The sequence below is a fragment of the Cherax quadricarinatus genome, chromosome 33 (genome assembly GCF_038502225.1).
Source record: "Cherax quadricarinatus isolate ZL_2023a chromosome 33, ASM3850222v1, whole genome shotgun sequence".
Classification (NCBI taxonomy): Eukaryota; Metazoa; Arthropoda; class Malacostraca; order Decapoda; family Parastacidae; genus Cherax; species Cherax quadricarinatus.
The window spans coordinates 116,465-141,668 of NC_091324.1; the positions used below are offsets into that span (position 1 = coordinate 116,465).

Sequence of the window (25,204 nt, forward strand, 5' to 3'; positions counted from 1 at the left end):
TTACATGATAGTTTTTTCTCTTCCAGTTTATAATATTAATTAAAAATCTTTTTTCATTATCATGTGTACAATTCAACAGCAGATCTCCTTCATATTCTATGTAATACAGTTTATATGGCACATGCTTATTTTCTAATGATTCCAAATATAATTTTAAATTTACATTATTCACAGTTTCTTCTGCCAGCAATTCCTGGCATTTATTATAAGCTCTGGTCACATAACCATTTTTTGCATTTAATGATAAACTGCTGACAGTGTGTCAGCTGCTGATGAAGTTCTTCTACATGGGAATCTGCTTATACACACCATCTCTGGCTTTATCCACCGTCACCAATCTGACAACCACAGCATCGATGGCCATTATGGGTGCTGTATGTACAGTGTACATAACCATTGTAAGTATTAATACATTCTCAAGAGTACTCTATGTAACTATTATTCCTTTTAAAGTTACAATTCCTAAGAATCCTATGTGCCTTTTACTAATGGATTTAATAGAACTTGGGAAGAATTTAATAATACTACATTGGGCAAATAATAAATTTTAAAATTCTTAAATCTTGGGTAGAATAGTTTGTTCATGGGTTGTGTGAAGGACCTGTCTAGTTGGGCCAGCGGGCCTGCTGCAGTGTTCCCTTTCTTATGAGTCGCGCGTCAGGTGTTGCTTTGTTGTGGGATGTGATAATGAGGTGTGGTCTAGACCCTTCATATGCCTTCCTCTGATGCATTACTTTTATTGTCCCTTGATAATGTTAGTAGTCACGAAAGCACTTGGAATTTCTCTATTCTTTCACAGTGGTTGTTTTGCATATTCTGAAATCACCTGTTTACTGTGATCTTATTGCATATATATATATATATATATATATATATATATATATATATATATATATATATATATATATATATATATATATATATATATATGAACATAAGAATGAAGGAACACTGCAGAAGGCCTACTGGACCATGAGAGGAAGGTCCTTATCAAAACGACCTCTAAATACAGCTACCCAAGAAATATATATATATATATATATATATATATATATATATATATATATATATATATATATATATATATATATATATATATATTATTTTATTATCACACTGGCCGATTCCCACCAAGGCAGGGTGGCCCGAAAAAGAAAAACTTTCACCATCATTCACTCCATCACTGTCTTGCCAGAAGGGTGCTTTACACTACAGTTTTTAAACTGCAACATTAACACCCCTCCTTCAGAGTGCAGGCACTGTACTTCCCATCTCCAGGACTCAAGTCCGGCCTGCCGGTTTCCCTGAACCCCTTCATAAATGTTACTTTGCTCACACTCCAACAGCACGTCAAGTATTAAAAACCATTTGTCTCCATTCACTCCTATCAAACACGCTCACGCATGCCTGCTGGAAGTCCAAGCCCCTCGCACACAAAACCTCCTTTACCCCCTCCCTCCAACCTTTCCTAGGCCGACCCCTACCCCGCCTTCCTTCCACTACAGACTGATACACTCTTGAAGTCATTCTGTTTCGCTCCATTCTCTCTACATGTCCGAACCACCTCAACAACCCTTCCTCAGCCCTCTGGACAACAGTTTTGGTAATCCCGCACCTCCTCCTAACTTCCAAACTACGAATTCTCTGCATTATATTCACACCACACATTGCCCTCAGACATGACATCTCCACTGCCTCCAGCCTTCTCCTCGCTGCAACATTCATCACCCATGCTTCACACCCATATAAGAGCGTTGGTAAAACTATACTCTCATACATTCCCCTCTTTGCCTCCAAGGACAAAGTTCTTTGTCTCCACAGACTCCTAAGTGCACCACTCACCCTTTTCCCCTCATCAATTCTATGATTCACCTCATCTTTCATAGACCCATCCGCTGACACGTCCACTCCCAAATATCTGAATACATTCACCTCCTCCATACTCTCTCCCTCCAATCTGATATCCAATCTTTCATCACCTAATCTTTTTGTTATCCTCATAACCTTACTCTTTCCTGTATTCACTTTAATTTTCTTCTTTTGCACACCCTACCAAATTCATCCACCAATCTCTGCAACTTCTCTTCAGAATCTCCCAAGAGCACAGTGTCATCAGCAAAGAGCAACTGTGACAACTCCCACTTTATGTGTGATTCTTTATCTTTTAACTCCACGCCTCTTGCCAAGACCCTCGCATTTACTTCTCTTACAACCCCATCTATAAATATATTAAACAACCACGGTGACATCACACATCCTTGTCTAAGGCCTACTTTTACTGGGAAATAATTTCCCTCTTTCCTACATACTCTAACTTGAGCCTCACTATCCTCGTAAAAACTCTTCACTGCTTTCAGTAACCTACCTCCTACATATATATACACATATATATATATATATACATATATATATATATATATATATATATATATATATATATATATATATATATATATATATATATATATATATATATATATATATATATATATATATATATATATATATATATATATATATATATATATATATATATATATATATATATATATATATATATATATATATAGGATGGGGTCCACCTCTGGTGTAAATTGTGGGACCCATAGCCTCGGAGAAGTGGATAAAAAGGCTTCAAGGAAGAATATTTGGATTTCTTCCTGAAGCCGTTTGAATATTCCACTTCCCCTACCACCCCATCTTTTAAGTATATTTTTTTTTTACCAATAGGAATATTTTATTACATAATATGGTACAGAAGATTTAAGAGATACATTGTTGATATAAAGGTGGCATATACGGTACATGTTGTTACGTGTGTATCACCGATTATAAGGCGAAAATCTCATCCAGCTCCTCAGAGCTGGGGCGTGTGCCCAAAATACAGCAGGCATTACCCCTTTGAACAGCCGCACTGAGCCGCTGGAACAGAAAACTAGCTGCCCTGGGATCCCTAGTTACCCTGATGAGTCTTTTTCCCAGCTCCTTAAGGAATTTAGATGCACTCTTTCCCCATGAGCCAAGGGTCTCTGAGCCTATGGGAACAAACATATAATGATGGGCAAGTTCTCCATATTTTCTAGACTTTTGGGACTCCCTGAAGCTGGCAGCTGCCCCTCCTTCCTCCCTGGTGTATTGGAGATAGGTATCAGCCAAGGTAGATGCACATGTATAGTCCCACACCACCTGCTTCCCATCTGTCCAGGCTTGAAGGGTGATACCATCTGGACGCTTCTGGCTGCCATCAGATCTGCATAGTTGGGGTGGCTCCCTTACTGCTGGGCATCCAGCTGTTGTGAGGCTCCTCTTGATAATGTTATTAACCTCCTCATGTCTTGCAATCTTTCCCTCGGATTTACGGCACACAAGACCATGGTACCCGAATCGGTCTGCTGCTTCACTGCCACAAATACACCTGTGTTCGGCGAGAATAGGGGCGGCAAGTCGAAGGGCAACACCGATGCGGATGGTCTGTGGGTCGAGGCGTGTGCCAAGGCTGGAGTTGGGAACAGCCAACAGAAAGTCCCCAGCATGAGGGGCTCTCACTGCCAGGAGGCGGGCTCTATCCTTCCCTGACACACTCTGAAGCATTGTTGAGGCTATATTTTCCACTATTGGACCATCCCAGTGCGATTGTTTGTAGTTGTTGGGGGGAGCAGGTCTGGTTTCAGAGCCCGTTAGATTATCCCAGATCATTGCTCCGTCAATGAATTTTTGGTCCTGGACTCCAATCTTGTCCCTAAGATGTTCAGGGAGAATCGCTGCTACAAGCTCTCTGGATGCAATACACGAGGACAGAAAAGCAGGTAACGCAATCTGTGATGACTTGCGGACACCAATGCCTCCTAGTCTGACTGGAAGTGTAGCTTGGTTCCACTGCCCGTCTTCTAGAGTAAGGTTAAGTACTTTCGTAAAAATCTGCCTCAGAATACTGTCATGTTCGTGCAGTATAGGGTTATCATATGAAGGTGCACATCTTAGGAAATATGTCAACCTGGGCAGACTCAAGCACTTTGTGAGAAGGTACAAGGCATCGTGGGTGTCCAGATTGCCTATTCGTTGTTCCATTCTCCTTAACTCTTCCAATTTCTTCCTGAGAATTGTGTCAATGGCATTGCTTCCCAGAGGTGCTCCTAGCAAGACACTATTTGTGGGGGCAATGACTGCTGCTCCTGGTAGTTTTGATCTCACTGCATTTATCACTTGTTGACTGACTGAGATGATTTCACATTTGGATGGATTCAGGATGAGACCCATTTCCTGTCCCCGTGTCATTACCTGTGTAAGGTCATGTAGGAGGGACTCTTTTGTACCTGCTAGTGTGCCATCATCTAGGAACCAGATGTTTAGCTCGCTGGTCAGTCTGACTGTGATTTCCCTAACTGCTATACAGAAGAGAAATGGTGCAAGAGGATCTCCTTGTTGGACACCCTCCGATGATGTGATTTCATGCTCTCCAAAGAGAAGCATTGATTCCTTGCTATACCCAGCTGAAACAAAAGGGAAGAGACCAGGGAAATGTTCTTGTACTGCTGCTAATACCACGTCTCTTTTCAGGAGATTGAACGCATTCTTGAAATCTAATTTTACCACTGCATTGTCCTCAGGCAGGTTGTTGATATACGCCCTTGTTGCATGAACCGCTGCTTCACTTCCTTGAGAGACCCCAAAGCCAAGCTGGTTTGGTTGAAGCATCATGGCTGCCTGTGCACGAATACTTCGGACAGCAGCTTTGGATACGAGGCGGCGTAAGGTGTTGCCTACTGCAATTGGCCGAATTCCTCCATCCTTCTTTTTAAGTGCACAAAGTGTTGCACCAAAAAAGAAAGGTCTAATTTCATCAGGAATCAGACCAGCCAAGGAATTGTTGACGAACCTTGTGATCTCTGAAAGCAGTGTCTCTGCAATTTCCCCAATAACTGGATTAACCATTTCCTTTAAATGCTGTGGCCTTATTCCAGTGTAACCCCCAGCAGAGCCAGATGGGAACGACATTATTGCTTTGTAAATGTCTGAGTCTTCCACAATCAATGGTTCCATAGTGGGGACAGAGGTGTTGGAACTGTTGGTGCCACTGGTTTCCCTGGCAGGGTGCTTTCCTCTAAGTGCTTCAGCCGTGTCAGCATCCCTGGGAGCAACTGTATCTTCACTGGTAATAATTCTGATTGCCCCCACTGTGTTGCCCTCTTCAATTTTCTTGCTCACCTGGACTCTGACTTTTTCACTGTCAGTAGAGTGAGTGGGGGTTCTGCCTCTCCCTTTTTTGTGTTGACGGGGAAGGCGAATGAGGTTATCAACTCTAGGAAAATCTCTTAAGGATTTAATTATCATTGAGGCTAGCCTCTTTCCCCTTCTTTCCGGCACAGCTAAGCAGACATTGCCAAAAAGTAGCAAGTTGTGCCATGCCTTGATGGTTGGTGGAGCATTTAAGATAGTGGAACCATCGTTTACTTTTTTCAGGAGGTCTGTAAGTTTCCCAGCTGCGTGTGGACGGGCTGCTTTGGGAATATGTGTGAGTGTCCTCGTACCTGTTGCTTTAATTGCTTCCAAGAGATTGTCTGATGAGATGAAATCTGTTGGAGTGGGTTCAGGTGCCTGAGGTGGCTCTGGATCATCACTTTCCACAGGAGGACATCCTGAACCAGGGCAACTACCGTGTTTGCGGAGGAAACCATTAGAGTTGAGACAACGAAGCTGTAAGCATGACCGACACTTGCCTCTCCTAGTATTGCCAGCCGTGCCATTTCCCTGGCTGCTTGCTTCCTCCTGGTTGGCATCCATCTGCTAGACTAGACAATAGGAGTGGAATATGACATGCTGGGTGGGTATGGTGCGTGGAAGGTAGTGAACTTGACCGTGGTGGCCTGGTGGAGTTTGAGGGGCTGGGAGGGGAAGGGGAAAACTTCCCCTGGGAATTAGGTGGGGGAGGCGCAGGTTGTTGAGTGGGGTTATCCCGGGGAGTACAATACACATGGACTTGCACACTATATATTGTTCACACTGTCTTACAATACACATAACTTTATTTGTTTCCCATGTACACTATGAACAATGTGGGTATGGGCACTGCTGAACCAATGTGTTCACTCACCATCTAGTTACACATCCCACCTCTTCCACCCACCCCCGTGACGTGGGGGTGGATGCACTGACTGGTCACTCCCTCGTTAACATTAATTTCACATTGTTTTTCCATAACATATGCCTCTAAATAGTCCATGCATCGACACAATCATTTCCAAGTTAACTGGAAGCATGGTGCATGGTGCTGGATATAGATGTTTTTATAAGAGCTTTTCGAGGTTTGTATGTACGATAATCTTGGCCGGTACTCATACACAGTGTAGGCCTTGTACTCCCCCACCCCTCCACTGGCCGTCTTCCTCACTACCCACCACTCACCAACATTCACAAACTGCACAACACTTCCACAATTTACCTTGAAACGGTGCACTGAAATGTCTTCTCGCTTCACTGGAATCTTCCCAGAGTATTCACAATAAGTCCTGTTGAGTCTTAACCTGGTCAGCCTCGTTGATCCGGAGTTATAATTGAAAATCCCGCAGCTAGCCCGCCACACGTCTCGCCATGCCAGCGCATGGCAAATATGTATATATATATATGTATATATATATATATATATATATATATATATATATATATATATATATATATATATATATATATATATATATATATATATATATATATATATATATATATATATATATATATATATATATATATATATATATATATATATATATATATATATATATACAATGGCACAATGTATCAAAGATCATGAATTTCCTCCAGCTCCTCCGAGGCTGGACGTGAGCCAAGTATGCAGCAAGCATTTCCCCTCTGGATGGCGACGCTGAGGCGCTGGAACATGAAAGTGGCTGCCCTTGGGTCCCTGGTGGTGTCGATGAGTCTGGAACCCAATTCTTTAAGGAAACGTGTGGCATTTTTTCCCCATGATCCCAAGGTCTCTGATCCCACTGGGACAAATTGATACTGTTGGCTAATGTCCCTGTACTTGCTGATCTTGTACTCCTCCCTGTGGTCAGCAGCTCCTCCCTGTCGCCCCACACTGTGATGGATATAGGTGTCAGCCAGTGTGGACACACAGGTATAGTCCCATGCTAAGAGCTTGCCATTCTTCCAAGGATAGATGGTGATCCCGTCGGGGCGGTTTGCTGGGTTGTGGGTATTGTTTGCTGCTAGTGATCGTGGCTCCCTCTCGGCAGGGCATCCAGCTGTAGCAAGGGTTCTCTTAATGATGTCGTTGACCTCATTGTGTCTTGCATGCCAGCCCTTGGTTTTGGAACAGTTAAGACCATGTAGACCGTATTGGTCTGCTTGCACTTCGCCGCAAATACACATATATTCTGTGTGAATTGGGGCAGCAAGGCGCAGAGCCACTGCAATACGGAGGGTCTTAGGGTCGAGTCGCGTTCCCATTGCCGATATGGGAACTGTTTGGAGGAAGTCCCCGGAGTGAGGTGCACTCACAGCCTGGAGACGGGCAATCTCCCTATCTGATGTTGCAGCCCTGAGCATGTTGGCAAGCACCTTTTCAGCAATTGGGCCATCCCAGCTTGACTGTTTGTGAGCCAGTGCTGCACTAGGGTTTGGTGCTGGAGCAGCAAGAGTCTCCCATTCGGTGATGGCACTGGCATAGCTAGGGTCTTCTATTCCTGCTGAGTCACTGAGGGTGTCAGGAAGAATTTGTCTTATCAACTCGTTTGATGCAATGGAAGAGGATAGGAAAGCTGGTAGAGCAATCTGGGAGGATCTGCGTACTCCTAGCCCTCCAAGCCTGACCGGAAGTGAGGCTTGCAACCACTGTCCATCGTCAAGGGAAAGATTCAATACACTCTCTAGCATGGCCTTCAGGAGAGAGTCATATTCCTTGAGTTTTGGACTGCTGAAGGCTGGGGAGCATCTCAGAAAATAGGTAAGTTTTGGGATTGACAGGCACCTGGTGAGTAGGTAGAAGGCATCGTGTGTGTCAATGTCTTTCATCCTGCTTTCCATCGTCCGGAGGTCTGAGACTTTTTTTCCTAGGATCAGATCGATGGCATTGGACCCAAGAGGAGCACCGAGGAGAGTGCTATTGGCTGGATCAATGGCTCGTGCTCCTGGTAAAACGGTACTAATATTCTGGATCATCTGTTGATTGGTAGAAACTATTTCACATTTGGTGGGGTTTAAAGAAAGGCCCAGGCTTTCTCCCATGTCTTTAATTTTACTGATGTCCTCCAGGAGAGATTCTGTTGTGCCAGCTAGGGTACCGTCGTCCAGGAACCAGATATTGAGCTCGCTGGAGAGTGCCTCCGTGACTTCCTTGATGACCAAACAAAATAGAAAGGGGGCGAGAGGGTCCCCCTGTTGCACGCCCTCACACGAGTCAATTTCATGGTCCCCAAACAATAGTTTGGAAGTCACACTATAACACGATTCTATGAAGGGATAAAGGGAAGGGAAGTTTCTATAAACTGCTTGGAGAGCAGCATCCCTTCTGACTGAGTTGAAAGCATTGGCAAAGTCCAATTTGACCAAGGCTTTTTCATAGGACATGTTTTTGATATATACTCGTGCTGCGTGGGCAGCTGCTTCACAGCCCTGTTGAACGCCGAAACCGAGCTGAGTTGGTTTCAGCATTGCAGCAGCCTCTTGACTCACCCTTCTTACTGCAGCCTTGGCGACTAGGCGCCGAAGGGTGTTACCCACTGCAATGGGCCTGATTCCGCCATCCTTTTTCCGGAGGGCACACAATGAGGCACCAAAGAAAAAGGGTCTGATGGCCTCTGGGACACCGCCAGCCAGGCACAGGTTGGAAAATTTGGTGAGTTCAGACAGCAGCCTCTCTGAAACCTCACCAAGTGCTGGATTGAGTATTTGTTTTAAGTGTTGAGGCCTTAAACCGGTGAAACCTCCTGCTGAACCCTGTGGAAATGACATAGCAGCTTTATACACATCAGCATCCTGTAAGGTTAGATGTTCTTCGCCTGCTGCAATGTCAGGGAGGTCAATGTTGGTACTGGGAGCCCTGGGTGGATGTTTGTCCTTCAGAGCTTGCGCCGTGCTGACGTCCTTGGGAGCGATGGTATCCTCACTGGTTATAAGTCTCAGAGCTCCAATAGTATTACCCTCTTCTATTTTTTTGCTAATTTGGGCTCTGATTTTTGAGGTGTCGGGTGTCCTGTTGTTGGCATTTGCCCGGCGGGTGTTTGTCGCCCTAGGGGGGAGACGGACGAGGTTGTCATCCCTTGGGAATGCATTTATTGCCCTAATAACATGTGTTGCTAGTGACTTGTCCCTCCTTGGTGGGACAGCCAAACAGGCATTGCCAAAAAGCAGCAAGTTGTGCCAGGATCTGTTGTTTGAAGGAGCATCGTTGACTTTCTTCAGAAGGTCAGTGAATTTGCTAGCAGCTTGAGGGCGAGCTGCTTTGGGGATGTGTGTCAGAGTCCTGGTGGATGTTAATTTGATTGCAGATTTGAGGTCCTCTGTATGGGGTGACAGGTGAAGGACAGCATTGATGCATGGGGGATGAGGGTGGGGGAGTAGCGAGCGTAGGAACTTGTAATTGGTGGGACACTAAACGGCAACACCCTTGGTCAGGAAGTCAGTGGTCCTAGGCTTAGATGAGGAGAGGGGATCAGGGATGAGTGGGGGGGAGGTAGTGGCCCTGTGTGTTCGCTCAAGAAGTACATCACTAACTTTTGCTAATTGTTATTCACTTATTGTTCCATTTAGAGAAAACCCTCGCCATTTGGCACACTAATCACCATGCTCACACTATTAACCGACGTGTTCTTCTGTTCACCATCCAATGACCGTGTCGTGGGAGGCCACTTCCTCCCCCAACCCACGACCCCGGCCGGTCACAGATGTAAACAAAACTTCCTCCACACCTCCACTGGCAGGATCCCCTCACCACCGCTACTCCCCAAATCCCAACATGCACACTGCACTTTCAGTATGTCACGAGAGGTGTTGTGTTGTGTTGTGTTGTTGAGTATATGAGGGTGTATATATATATATATATATATATATATATATATATATATATATATATATATATATATATATATATATATATATATATATATATATGTATATATATATATATATATATATATATATATATATATATATATCTATATATATATATATATATATATATATATATATATATATATATATATAAATATATGTATATATATATATATATATATATATATATATATATATATATATATATATATATATATGTATATATATATATATATATATATATATATATATATATATATATATATATATATATATATATATATATAATAATAATAATAATAATAATAATAATAAAACAATGCACCTTGCAGAAACAAAAGGGTATATACAGAGAAAACTCGCAATCAGCAGGATTCGATCCCACTACAGAGAAACTGTCAAGGTTACCAAAGTGACGCTCTACACCACACTATGAAAGCGAGAGACTATTCAGACGGTGCAACATACTCCTACTGAAAAACAGGGGCACCATGAGTACAGTAAGAGAACACACAATAAGTGTCCTTGGCCCAAGACTGTTCAACAGTCTCCTACCAGGCGTATGGGGAATTACCCCTAGCTACCTTCAAGAGGGTACTGAACACATACCTAAAGTTAGTACCCGATCAGCCTTGCTGTGATTCACATGTTGGACTACGTGCGACCAGCAGAAACAACCTGGTTGATCAGGCCCTGATCCAAGGACTTGGCCGAGGGAGCATTGACCCCCGGGACACCCTCCACGTATACTACAGGCAGTCACACACTCGCTCACTAACACACACACACACACACGCACACACACACACACACACACACACACACACACACACACACACACACACACACACACACACACACACACACACATACACGCATACATGCAAACTGGTTCCATATATAGCTTTAAGAGCGGGTACGACAAGGCCCACGAGGCTAGTAGAGTAAATCTGGAAAACGGAAAGTTCAGAGGCGTGGCCAGGATCTGTGACTTGATCTCTGCAGCAACATATAGGTGAGTACATACCCAACAAACATAGCCTACTTGCTCTTATTTTAAGGTATTACAACTTTCCCACAATTAGGTTCGGTAAGTTTGTCATGAAACAAGACACGTGCTTCCTGACGCGGGTCTTAGTTTTATGATGACCGCCACTGGAGCTTTTGGTCATCTGACCGAGGCCTTCTACTGGCTTACCTGTCCGCCCCTTTAAAAAGTGTGGTTATAATTACCACCATTAAGTTTATGAAGTAGTTTCCCACGAGTGCAAGAATATGGTATATATGAGGAGGTGAGTTGCACTGAGAAATGTACTAAAGACTTAATTAAAAGAAAATTTAATTCCTTCAGTGGGAAACTGAGGAGTGTGCAGTAAGGTAAGAGAGGATGTGGTGGAGCAGGTAAATAGTACTTTTTTGGCTGAATGGAGGCCACTAAACCTGGAGGAAGTGAAAAAGCTAAAAGAAGCCATGAAAAAATATAAAAGTGGGCAGATGTGGTAGCAGTAATGAAGAAATGAGGAGCAGAAACTGGAATGGATAAAGAAGGTAAATTACTAGTGGAGATGCTGTCAGTAGACGAGAGGAAAAGTGTGATAAAGGAAGCAGCAATGAACACAGTGAAGACAGAAAAGGCAATCTTCAGGCAAAATAATGGGTGGAAATAAACGAGAGGATGCTGATGATCTTTGTACTCAAGGAGGATGAAAGGATGTCAGGAAGTAGGAGATGGGAGGAAAAAGCATAACTGAATCTATTATTGGATGCTTAGGAGAATAAGAAGAGCAATGGAAATTTTTCAAAAGATTGAGAGGTATTACCGTGATAAACAACGTCGAATCAAACTATTCTTCTGGACAAATATAACCAAGAACAGAATCCTGAGACAGAAAGAAAGAAGGAAATACAAGTGCTATTGCTGTATATAGTGGATCGGAGCAGGACGGATACGGAGAGGGAACAGATGAGAAATTATGTATAGCAGAGAGGAAGAGAGGAAGACAGGAGGGAACACTCAGCCATAAGGAACTCGTTTAGGGTAATCCGCTGCTCCAAGACCCACCCCAACTTTCCCATACGCTTTCTACTCCCCCGTTCTACCTAAAACTGCCATCTTAACTCTTCCCCAGTATTGATGCATACACTGTCCTTATCTCTACCTACCCAACTCCAGCCAGATGCTCCACAAACTGAAAGATTAGACCACAACAACCAGAACATCGTTAGAAAAGGAAGCCCCTGTGTTGTACAATAGTTGGAAATCATTATCAAAAGAAAGTGGGAAGTTTAAGAATGGATAGCAGAAAGAAACTAAGACATCATAACTATCACAGAGCTGAAACTACCTGAAATGATGGCTGATGCCAGATTCTTAGATAGAAACATTACACATATAACTCGCACATAGAAGAGAGGAGCTTACGACGACGTTTCGGTCCGACTTGGACCATTTACAAAGTCACACTAACGAGAAGTGGAGCAGGACGGGTATATATAGGCAGGAAGAGGTAGTAGTGGTAGTAGTAGTAGTAGTGGTAGTAGTAGTAGTAGTAGTATAGTGGTAGTGGTAGTAGTAGTAATTGGGAATTAAGGAGGAGCAGCCAGTCAAATACAGAGAAAGGGGAGCACTGCAAGGGAGCTAGGTGCCCACAGAGGGAGAGCAAGTACACAGAGGTGGGGGGGAAGGGGAAGTGATGAAATAAATAATGAAGTAACAGAAATACGAGACAGAAGAAAGAAAGACAACCCGGAGGAGAAAAAAGGAAAGAGGAAAGGGGAAGAGGGAGAAGAAGAAAAAGGAGGAAACAGGTTAAGTCAGGAGTTTTGTGAAGTTTGGAACATTTTACAATGTAGTGGGAGAGGAAGGCATCTACAGAGACGAAGCCACCACTAAGATTCATACAAGGAAAGTTGTGTATTAGGGAGGATTCAACCAGACGGCGACTGTTAAAGAGAAATCAGTTAAAAACGTGGTCGAATGGCATATCGTTCTAGTCAAACAGGGAATGAGTAAAGGAGGCTTTGATAAAATGAGAAGAACAAATGAAACTAAGTTAACTGATTACATGGTAGGTCACAAGGGTAGGAGACTCAAAGTGGTGGAAGCAGTGATTTACAATAGGACACCAAGACAAGAATGTGAAGAGAAGAACACTGCAATGGTTGACACTGCAGCAGCAGCAGGAAGGAGAGCTTGTGGTGATTTCAGCCAAAAAAAAAAAAAATGGAGAATTGAGACCCACATGGGGGGCTAGGAATATTGGGATGTAGGTAGTTAGGGAAAACTTTTTATATCAGCATGTTAAGGATATGACGAGAGAGAGAGAGAGAGAGAGAGAGAGAGAGAGAGAGAGAGAGAGAGAGAGAGAGAGAGAGAGGAGATGGCCCAGTAAGATTGGATCTTGAATTTACTACAATACATATGTCATAAACGAGAGCTCCCTGTGCACTTGCCACCATACAGTAGTGAATTTCAATTTTATTGTGGAACTAAATATTAAGGGTAGATAAGGTGAAGTGTTTGAGGCACGAGACTTCATAAGAGGAAACTTTGAATGGAAGAGAAAAATTCTAACTCTAAATGCATTGGGAATGGGAGACGGAAGGAAAATAACTGAATGAGATGATGGAGTAATAACTAGGAAGTGCCTGGAGGCAAAGGATGGAAAAGTTAAAAACTGTGTTCTTGGTTTAACCAGAGGTGCAGAGAAGACAGAAAATGAACACAAGAGCCTATAAAAACTATAGAAAGGACAGTCGACAACAGAGAAGCGAGCATACGAGTTAGAATAAATTTGCAAGGGTAAAGAGAGAGGCTGAGCGGAAATTTGAGTGACATAGTAGCCAAAACTACCTCACATCCACATCAGATGAAAGACGGCGGTAAAAGACTAGGTAAATGGATTTCAAGAATGAAGGAGAACTTACAAGTAACGACAAAGAAGTCTGTAAAGTGTGAAGTCTGTGAGGTGTTCTCAGTGAAAATGGGCATTGTTCTCTGGTAATGCGATGGGCATTGGAAAACAGACACAACAGAGGAATAGTCAAAAAAAAAAAGGGGGAGGGGGCCTTAGCAGGTGTCACCATGGATTCCATGAGCGGGATATGAAGAACTGGTGAAGCTATAACTAAAGTCTAGTACAAGTTAATGGACAGTGGACAGCTGCCAGAGATTTGAAAAAAACAGCAAATTTATTCCCCATATTCAATAAAGGAGACAGACAGGAAGCTTAGAACCAAATGCCGATATGACTGACTTGCATATAAGGTAATGGAGAAGATAATATGAAGGAAGAATATGATTACACAAGAAGTAATCAGCACAGGTTTAGAGATAACATATCTTATCTTACCAACCTGTTGTAGATCTATGACAAAGTGACAGAAGTGAAACAGGAGAGAGACATGGACAGCTTTGATTTTTCTTGGACTGCATGTAGATATTTGAGACTTTATCTCAAAAGTGACTACAGCAAAAACTTTATCATGCAGGAATAACAGGAAACGTGCTCTGATGGATCTATCTTAGCGGAAAGAAACAAAGAGTAATTATACAGGAAGATGTCAGAATGGGGAATGAAAGCGAGGTTCTTCAAGAATCGGTATTAGGCTCGGTACTTGTTTCATGCTAGGTGAGATTAAGTCAGATGTATCTCTGCTAGCTGAAGATGTAAAACTAATGAGGTACATACAAACCTACAAGAACAAGGAAAGACTGCAAAAGGATCTGGCAAAACTTCCAGATTGGTCAGATAAGTGGATACTTGAATTCAACCCCGGTAACTGCAGTTATGAAGACTGGGGAAGGGGCGAGAAGATCAGACAGAATACTGACGCGGGGGACAGAGAATGCAGACCTCACTCAAAAAGAAAGGCGTAGGGGTGAGCATAGTGTCAAGTATAGTGACTCACTAGCTGGCCCGCTAACGCGACGGTCTGGAGTTTTGAGACTCTCTGACCGCGGGTTCAAATCCCGCCCGTGGTATGGTTAAGTATAGTGCTCGAGGCACATATTTGAAAAAAAATTGCAGCCAGTGCTCATCTGACAAATTTAAGAACATCCTTCAGGAATCTTGACAGTCATTCAAGACCTTTACGTAACATATGTCATATATATCTTGGAGTACAAAACACCAAAATAAAAACTGGAGAAAGTGCAGAGGTAAGCAACAAGACTAGTCCCAGAGATAATATGTATGAGCTATGAGGATAGGCTAAAGGAGCATAGCCTGATAACATCAGAGGAAAATTGTAAAAGGGAAGACATTAAAGCAGCATAGAAAATACTCGGGAGAATTGATAGGGTGGACAGGGAGAGACTCTTTGAGAGGACAGAAACAGACACATAGGGTGGTCCCTATGGATATTACAGTCACAGATAATTCCGAGGGATCTCAGGAAATACTTCTTCAACCTCAGGATGGTCAAGAAGTAGAACGATTTGACGAGGATGTAGTGTAGGCAGGACCCATATCTAGTTTTAAGAGCAGGTACGACAGGAGGCTTTGGGGAGGGAATTTGGCAAATGGCAAGTGGAGAGGTGTGTCCAGGAATTGAGACTGAACAACTGCAACCACCTATATATAAGTAAATAGTACACACCATCACAAGTGACCCGGCAAAACTTTATTCAGGAAACTGTTGGCCTTAGAGCGATGCCATTTCCTGGACCTCACAGCAACGCACATCACCGAAATTATTCAAGAAGCAAGAATTCAACATAACAGCTACCAAGAATCATTTGATACACAAGATAATGGTGCTAATTATGCCAAAGGACTTGACGGAACAGGATTCAACAGTCTTCCATATTTTCCACCTACACTCTAAATGGTTATCCATAATTGAATTCTGGGGCAAAGAACAGAAAAAAGTATCATTGTAAACTACTTCAGACACTTCTGTACCCTGAACTAAACCAAAGGCTCCTGGAATGGCACTTGTTTAATGGCATTTGTGGAAAAAAAAACAATTGCAGAGTATTGCTTAGATAACACATACGTACCTATCATTTGATGGAAGTAAAAAAGCTGATAGTAATAAAAATCATTAAAGCAAGCCCTTTCAGCTACTCTCCTCTAGCCTGCAGTAAAGTACAGGATCTTCAAGAACAAAATGAATGACTAAAACAAAAGCTTCAGAATGCTCCTACAAACTAGAGTAGCACTTTAAGCTACATCACATCTGTCAGCATAAACAAAAAATACAATACAGTGTATTACTTAGATAACAGACACCTACTATCAGTTGATGGAAACAAATAGAATCTTACAGCAAATTTATTTATTGTTGAAAATATTTAACAAAACATCTATACATCTAATTAAAAAAAATTGTCTGGTTTGAGAAATACTGTGTCAAGCATAACAGTTGAAACATTTCCTCAACTAGACTGAATAATACAAGATTCTCAGGCTTGGGTAACAAATTCTCAACTTTTCAAGAGTTATGTCAACTAGGTTCGAGTTACACCACTAACTACAACACGATACTGAGTACATTTCTAGATCCCCAGTGTAGAAATAGCTTCGTTAGTGTCAGTGCAGCGGATGAATAATGTACAGCACACCTTATCAGTTTTGAGAATGAACTGAAAAAACTCAGGAGAGAGTGCAGCAGTTCAAGAACTCAGAAAGTGCAGCTGTTCAAGAACTCAGAGAGTGCAGCTGTTCAAGAACTCAGAGAGTGCAGCAGCTCAAGAACTCAGAGAGTGCAGCAGCTCAAGAACTCAGAGAGTGCAGCAGCTCAAGAACTCAGAGAGTGCAGCTGTTCAAGAACTCAGAGAGTGCAGCAGCTCAAGAACTCAGAGAGTGCAGCAGCTCAAGAACTCAGAGAGTGCAGCTGTTCAAGAACTCAGAGAGTGCAGCAGCTCAAGAACTCAGAGAGTGCAGCTGTTCAAGAACTCAGAGAGTGCAGCTGTTCAAGAACTCAGAGAGTGCAGCTGTTCAAGAACTCAGAGAGTGCAGCAGCTCAAGAACTCAGAGAGTGCAGCTGTTCAAGAACTCAGAGAGTGCAGCAGCTCAAGAACTCAGAGAGTGCAGCAGCTCAAGAACTCAGAGAGTGCAGCAGCTCAAGAACTCAGAGAGTGCAGCAGCTCAAGAACTCAGAGAGTGCAGCAGCTCAAGAACTCAGAGAGTGCAGCAGCTCAAGAACTCAGAGAGTGCAGCAGCTCAAGAACTCAGAGAGTGCAGCAGCTCAAGAACTCAGAGAGTGCAGCAGCTCAAGAACTCAGAGAGTGCAGCAGCTCAAGAACTCAGAGAGTGCAGCAGCTCAAGAACTCAGAGAGTGCAGCAGCTCAAGAACTCAGAGAGTGCAGCAGCTCAAGAACTCAGAGAGTGCAGCAGCTCAAGAACTCAGAGAGTGCAGCAGCTCAAGAACTCAGAGAGTGCAGCAGCTCAAGAACTCAGAGAGTGCAGCAGCTCAAGAACTCAGAGAGTGCAGCAGCTCAAGAACTCAGAGAGTGCAGCAGCTCAAGAACTCAGAGAGTGCAGCAGCTCAAGAACTCAGAGAGTGCAGCAGCTCAAGAACTCAGAGAGTGCAGCAGCTCAAGAACTCAGAGAGTGCAGCAGCTCAAGAACTCAGAGAGTGCAGCAGCTCAAGAACTCAGAGAGTGCAGCAGCTCAAGAACTCAGAGAGTGCAGCAACTCAAGAACTCAAGAGAGTGCAGCAGCTCAAGAGCTGAGGGAGTGCAACAGCTCAAGAACTCAGAGAGTGCAGCAGCTCAAGAACTCAGAGAGTGCAGCAGCTCAAGAACTCAGAGAGTGCAGCAGCTCAAGAACTCAGAGAGTGCAGCAGCTCAAGAACTCAGAGAGTGCAGCAGCTCAAGAACTCAGAGAGTGCAGCAGCTCAAGAACTCAGAGAGTGCAGCAGCTCAAGAACTCAGAGAGTGCAGCAGCTCAAGAACTCAGAGAGTGCAGCAGCTCAAGAACTCAGAGAGTGCAGCAGCTCAAGAACTCAGAGAGTGCAGCAGCTCAAGAACTCAGAGAGTGCAGCAGCTCAAGAACTCAGAGAGTGCAGCAGCTCAAGAACTCAGAGAGTGCAGCAGCTCAAGAACTCAGAGAGTGCAGCAGCTCAAGAACTCAGAGAGTGCAGCAACTCAAGAACTCAGAGAGTGCAGCAGCTCAAGAGCTGAGGGAGTGCAGCAAGTCAAGAACTCAGAGAGTGCAGCAGCTCAAGAACTCAGAGAGTGCAGCAGCTCAAGAACTCAGAGAGTGCAGCAAGTCAAGAACTCAGAGAGTGTAGCAGCTCAAGACTCAGCAGAGAACTGTGCAGCAGCTCAAGAACTCAGAGAGTGCAGCAGCTCAAGAACTCAGAGAGTGCAGCAGCTCAGCTCAAGAACTCAAGAGAGTGCAGCACCTCAAGAACTCAGATAGTGCAGCAGCTCAAGAACTCAGAGAGTGCAGCAACTCAAGAACTCAGAGAGTGTAGCAGCTCAAGAAGCTCAGAGGGAGTGCAGCAGCTCAAGAACTCAGAGAGATCTCAGAGAGTGCAGCAGCTCAAGAACTCAGAGAGTGAACTCAGCAGCTCAAGAACTCAGAGAGTGCAGCAGCTCAAGAACTCAGAGAGTGCAGCAGCTCAAGAACTCAGAGAGTGCAGCAGCTCAAGAACTCAGAGAGTGCAGCAGCTCAAGAACTCAGAGAGAACTGAGGAAGTGCAGCAGCTCAAGAACTCAGAGAGTGCAGCAGCTCAAGAACTCAGTGCAGCAGCTCAAGAACTCAGAGAGTGCAGCACCTCAAGAACTCAGAGAGTGCAGCAGCTCAAGAACTCAGATAGTGCAGCAGCTCAAGCAACTCAAGAACTCAGAGAGTGCAGCGGCTCAAGAACTCAGATAGTGCAGCAGCTCAAGAACTCAGATAGTGCAGCAGCTCTAGAACTCAGAGAGTGCAGCAGCTCAAGAACTCAGAGAGTGCAGCAGCTCAAGAACTCAGATAGTGCAGCACCTCAAGAACTCAGATAGTGCAGCAGCTCAAGAACTCAGATAGTGCAGCAGCTCAAGAACTGAGGAAGTGCAGCAGCTCAAGAACTCAGAGAGTGCAGCGGCTCAAGAACTGAGGAAGTGCAGCACCTCAAGAACTCAGATAGTGCAGCACCTCAAGAACTCAGAGAGTGCAGCAGCTCAAGAACTCAGAGAGTGCAGCAGCTCAAGAACTCAGATAGTGCAGCGGCTCAAGAACTGAGGAAGTGCAGCACCTCAAGAACTCAGAGAGTGCAGCAGCTCAAGAACTCAGAGAGTGCAGCAGCTCAAGAACTCAGAGAGTGCAGCAGCTCAAGAACTCAGAGAGTGCAGCAGCTCAAGAACTCAGAGAGTGCAGCAGCTCAAGAACTCAGATAGTGCAGCAGCTCAAGAACTCAGAGAGTGCAGCAGCTCAAGAACTCAGATAGTGCAGCAGCTCAAGAACTCAGAGAGTGCAGCACCTCAAGAACTCAGAGAGTGCAGCAGCTCAAGAACTCAGATAGTGCAGCAGCTCAAGAACTCAGAGAGTGCAGCACCTCAAGAACTCAGATAGTGCAGCAGCTCAAGAACTCAGAGAGTGCAGCACCTCAAGAACTCAGAGAGTGCAGCAGCTCAAGAACTGAGGAAGTGCAGCACCTCAAGAACTCAGAGAGTGCAGCACCTCAAGAACTCAGAGAGTGCAGCAGCTCAAGAACTCAGAAAGTGCAGCAGCTCAAGAACTCAGATAGTGCAGCAGCTCAAGAACTCAGAGAGTGCAGCAGCTCAAGAACTCAGATAGTGCAGCACCTCAAGAACTCAGAGAGTGCAGCACCTCAAGAACTCAGAGAGTGCAGCACCTGAAGAACTCAGAGAGTGCAGCACCTCAAGAACTCAGAGAGTACAGCACCTCAAGAACTCAGAGAGTGCAGCAGCTCAAGAACTCAGAGAGTGCAACAGCTCAAGAACTCAGAGAGTGCAGCACCTCAAGAACTCAGATAGTGCAGCACCTCAAGAACTCAGAGAGTGCAGCAGCTCAAGAACTCAGAGAGTGCAGCAGCTCAAGAACTCAGAGAGTGCAGCACCTCAAGAACTCAGAGAGTGCAGCAGCTCAAGAACTCAGAGAGTGCAGCACCTCAAGAACTCAGAGAGTGCAGCAGCTCAAGAACTCAGAGAGTGCAGCAGCTCAAGAACTCAGAGAGTGCAGCACCTCAAGAACTCAGAGAGTGCAGCAGCTCAAGAACTCAGAGAGTGCAGCAGCTCAAGAACTCAGAGAGTGCAGCACCTCAAGAACTCAGAGAGTGCAGCACCTCAAGAACTCAGAGACTGCAGCACCTCAAGAACTCAGAGAGTGCAGCAGCTCAAGAACTCAGAGAGTGCAGCACCTCAAGAACTCAGAGAGTGCAGCAGCTCAAGAACTCAGAGAGTGCAGCAGCTCAAGAACTCAGATAGTGCAGCACCTCAAGAACTCAGAGAGTGCAGCAGCTCAAGAACTCAGATAGTGCAGCAGCTCAAGAACTCAGAGAGTGCAGCAGCTCAAGAACTCAGATAGTGCAGCACCTCAAGAACTCAGATAGTGCAGCACCTCAAGAACTCAGAGAGTGCAGCTGTTCAAGAACTCAGATAGTGCAGCACCTCAAGAACTCAGATAGTGCAGCAGCTCAAGATCTCAGAGAGTGCAGCACCTCAAGAACTCAGAGAGTGCAGCACCTCAAGAACTCAGAGAGTGCAGCGGCTCAAGAACTCAGATAGTGCAGCAGCTCAAGATCTCAGAGAGTGCAGCAGTTCAAGAACTCAGATAGTGCAGCACCTCAAGAACTCAGAGAGTGCAGCTGTTCAAGAACTCAGATAGTGCAGCACCTAAAGAACTCAGATAGTGCAGCACCTCAAGAACTCAGATACTGCAGCACCTCAAGAACTCAGAGAGTGCAGCACCTCAAGAACTCAGAGAGTGCAGCAGCTCAAGAACTCAGAGAGTGCAGCAGCTCAAGAACTCAGATAGTGCAGCAACTCAAGAACTCAGAGAGTGCAGCAGCTCAAGAACTCAGAGAGTGCAGCAGCTCAAGAACTCAGATAGTGCAGCAGCTCAAGAACTCAGAGAGTGCAGCAGCTCAAGATCTCAGAGAGTGCAGCACCTCAAGAACTCAGAGAGTGCAGCAGCTCAAGAACTCAGATAGTGCAGCAGCTCAAGAACTCAGAGAGTGCAGCAGCTCAAGAACTCAGATAGTGCAGCACCTCAAGAACTCAGAGAGTGCAGCACCTCAAGAACTCAGAGAGTGCAGCACCTCAAGAACTCAGAGAGTGCAGCACCTCAAGAACTCAGAGAGTGCAGCAGCTCAAGAACTCAGAGAGTGCAGCACCTCAAGAACTCAGAGAGTGCAGCAGCTCAAGAACTCAGAGAGTGCAGCAGCTCAAGAACTCAGATAGTGCAGCACCTCAAGAACTCAGAGAGTGCAGCAGCTCAAGAACTCAGAGAGTGCAGCAGCTCAAGAACTCAGAGAGTGCAGCACCTCAAGAACTCAGAGAGTGCAGCAGCTCAAGAACTCAGAGAGTGCAGCACCTCAAGAACTCAGAGAGTGCAGCAGCTCAAGAACTCAGAGAGTGCAGCACCTCAAGAACTCAGAGAGTGCAGCACCTCAAGAACTCAGAGAGTGCAGCAGCTCAAGAACTCAGAGAGTGCAGCAGCTCAAGAACTCAGATAGTGCAGCACCTCAAGAACTCAGATAGTGCAGCACCTCAAGAACTCAGAGAGTGCAGCAGCTCAAGAACTCAGATAGTTCAGCACCTCAAGAACTCAGAGAGTGCAGCAGCTCAAGAACTCAGATAGTTCAGCACCTCAAGAACTCAGAGAGTGCAGCAGCTCAAGAACTCAGAGAGTGCAGCACCTCAAGAACTCAGAGAGTGCAGCAGCTCAAGAACTCAGAGAGTGCAGCACCTCAAGAACTCAGAGAGTGCAGCACCTCAAGAACTCAGAGAGTGCAGCAGCTCAAGAACTCAGATAGTGCAGCAGCTCAAGAACTCAGAGAGTGCAGCAGCTCAAGAACTCAGATAGTGCAGCACCTCAAGAACTCAGAGAGTGCAGCACCTCAAGAACTCAGAGAGTGCAGCACCTCAAGAACTCAGAGAGTGCAGCACCTCAAGAACTCAGAGAGTGCAGCAGCTCAAGAACTCAGAGAGTGCAGCACCTCAAGAACTCAGAGAGTGCAGGAGCTCAAGAACTCAGATAGTGCAGCACCTCAAGAACTCAGAGAGTGCAGCAGCTCAAGAACTCAGAGAGTGCAGCAGCTCAAGAACTCAGAGAGTGCAGCACCTCAAGAACTCAGAGAGTGCAGCAGCTCAAGAACTCAGAGAGTGCAGCACCTCAAGAACTCAGAGAGTGCAGCAGCTCAAGAACTCAGAGAGTGCAGCAGCTCAAGAACTCAGAGAGTGCAGCACCTCAAGAACTCAGAGAGTGCAGCACCTCAAGAACTCAGAGAGTGCAGCACCTCAAGAACTCAGAGAGTGCAGCAGCTCAAGAACTCAGAGAGTGCAGCACCTCAAGAACTCAGAGAGTGCAGCAGCTCAAGAACTCAGAGAGTGCAGCAGCTCAAGAACTCAGATAGTGCAGCAGCTCAAGAACTCAGAGAGTGCAGCACCTCAAGAACTCAGAGAGTGCAGCAGCTCAAGAACTCAGAGAGTGCAGCACCTCAAGAACTCAGAGAGTGCAGCTGTTCAAGAACTCAGATAGTGCAGCACCTCAAGAACTCAGAGAGTGCAGCAGCTCAAGAACTCAGAGAGTGCAGCACCTCAAGAACTCAGAGAGTGCAGCACCTCAAGAACTCAGAGAGTGCAGCGGCTCAAGAACTCAGATAGTGCAGCAGCTCAAGAACTCAGAGAGTGCAGCACCTCAAGAACTCAGAGAGTGCAGCAGCTCAAGAACTCAGATAGTGCAGCACCTCAAGAACTCAGAGAGTGCAGCTGTTCAAGAACTCAGATAGTGCAGCACCTCAAGAACTCAGATAGTGCAGCAGCTCAAGAACTCAGAGAGTGCAGCACCTCAAGAACTCAGAGAGTGCAGCACCTCAAGAACTCAGAGAGTGCAGCAGCTCAAGAACTCAGAGAGTGCAGCGGCTCAAGAACTCAGAGAGTGCAGCGGCTCAAGAACTCAGATAGTGCAGCAGCTCAAGAACTCAGAGAGTGCAGCTGTTCAAGAACTCAGATAGTGCAGCAGCTCAAGAACTCAGATAGTGCAGCACCTCAAGAACTCAGAGAGTGCAGCTGTTCAAGAACTCAGATAGTGCAGCAGCTCAAGAACTCAGAGAGTGCAGCACCTCAAGAACTCAGAGAGTGCAGCACCTCAAGAACTCAGAGAGTGCAGCACCTCAAGAACTCAGAGAGTGCAGCAGCTCAAGAACTCAGAGAGTGCAGCAGCTCAAGAACTCAGATAGTGCAGCAGCTCAAGAACTCAGATAGTGCAGCAGCTCAAGAACTCAGATAGTGCAGCACCTCAAGAACTCAGATAGTGCAGCACCTCAAGAACTCAGATAGTGCAGCACCTCAAGAACTCAGATAGTGCAGCACCTCAAGAACTCAGAGAGTGCAGCACCTCAAGAACTCAGAGAGTGCAACACCTCAAGAACTCAGATAGTGCAGCACCTCAAGAACTCAGAGAGTGCAGCACCTCAAGAACTCAGATAGTGCAGCACCTCAAGAACTCAGAGAGTGCAGCACCTCAAGAACTCAGAGAGTGCAGCACCTCAAGAACTCAGAGAGTGCAGCACCTCAAGAACTCAGAGAGTGCAACACCTCAAGAACTCAGATAGTGCAGCACCTCAAGAACTCAGAGAGTGCAGCACCTCAAGAACTCAGAGAGTGCAGCACCTCAAGAACTCAGAGAGTGCAGCACCTCAAGAACTCAGAGAGTGCAGCACCTCAAGAACTCAGAGAGTGCAGCACCTCAAGAACTCAGATAGTGCAGCACCTCAAGAACTCAGAGAGTGCAGCACCTCAAGAACTCAGAGAGTGCAGCTGTTCAAGAACTCAGATAGTGCAGCACCTCAAGAACTCAGAGAGTGCAGCACCTCAAGAACTCAGAGAGTGCAGCAGCTCAAGAACTCAGATAGTGCAGCAGCTCAAGAACTCAGATAGTGCAGCACCTCAAGAACTCAGAGAGTGCAGCACCTCAAGAACTCAGAGAGTACAGCACCTCAAGAACTCAGAGAGTGCAGCACCTCAAGAACTCAGATAGTGCAGCACCTCAAGAACTCAGAGAGTACAGCACCTCAAGAACTCAGAGAGTACAGCACCTCAAGAACTCAGAGAGTGCAGCAGCTCAAGAACTCAGAGAGTACAGCACCTCAAGAACTCAGAGAGTGCAGCACCTCAAGAACTCAGAGAGTGCAGCACCTCAAGAACTCAGAGAGTGCAGCACCTCAAGAACTCAGAGAGTGCAGCACCTCAAGAACTCAGAGAGTGCAGCACCTCAAGAACTCAGAGAGTGCAGCACCTCAAGAACTCAGAGAGTACAGCACCTCAAGAACTCAGATAGTGCAGCAGCTCAAGAACTCAGAGAGTGCAGCACCTCAAGAACTCAGAGAGTACAGCACCTCAAGAACTCAGAGAGTGCAGCAACTCAAGAACTCAGAGAGTGCAGCACCTCAAGAACTCAGAGAGTGCAGCACCTCAAGAACTCAGAGAGTGCAGCAACTCAAGAACTCAGAGAGTGCAGCAACTCAAGAACTCAGAGAGTGCAGCACCTCAAGAACTCAGAGAGTGCAGCACCTCAAGAACTCAGAGAGTGCAGCACCTCAAGAACTCAGAGAGTGCAGCACCTCAAGAACTCAGAGAGTGCAGCACCTCAAGAACTCAGAGAGTGCAGCAACTCAAGAACTCAGAGAGTGCAGCAACTCAAGAACTCAGAGAGTACAGCACCTCAAGAACTCAGAGAGTGCAGCACCTCAAGAACTCAGAGAGTGCAGCAGCTCAAGAACTCAGAGAGTGCAGCAACTCAAGAACTCAGAGAGTGCAGCAACTCAAGAACTCAGAGAGTACAGCACCTCAAGAACTCAGAGAGTGCAGCAACTCAAGAACTCAGAGAGTGCAGCACCTCAAGAACTCAGAGAGTGCAGCACCTCAAGAACTCAGAGAGTGCAGCAGCTCAAGAACTCAGAGAGTGCAGCAGCTCAAGAACTCAGAGAGTGCAGCAACTCAAGAACTCAGAGAGTGCAG

At 45.3% G+C, this 25,204-nt stretch overlaps 1 protein-coding gene across 1 annotated transcript in view; it reads left to right on the forward strand.

The window, feature by feature from the left end:
- Positions 1-25,204, forward strand: part of LOC128685851 (sodium-dependent multivitamin transporter) — a 75,956-nt gene that overhangs the window by 22,462 nt on the left and 28,290 nt on the right. Inside the window, exon 3 of the mRNA XM_070090749.1 lies at positions 231-398. Coding sequence (XP_069946850.1) covers positions 231-398 — 168 coding nt within the window. The remainder of the gene's footprint in view (positions 1-230; positions 399-25,204) is intronic.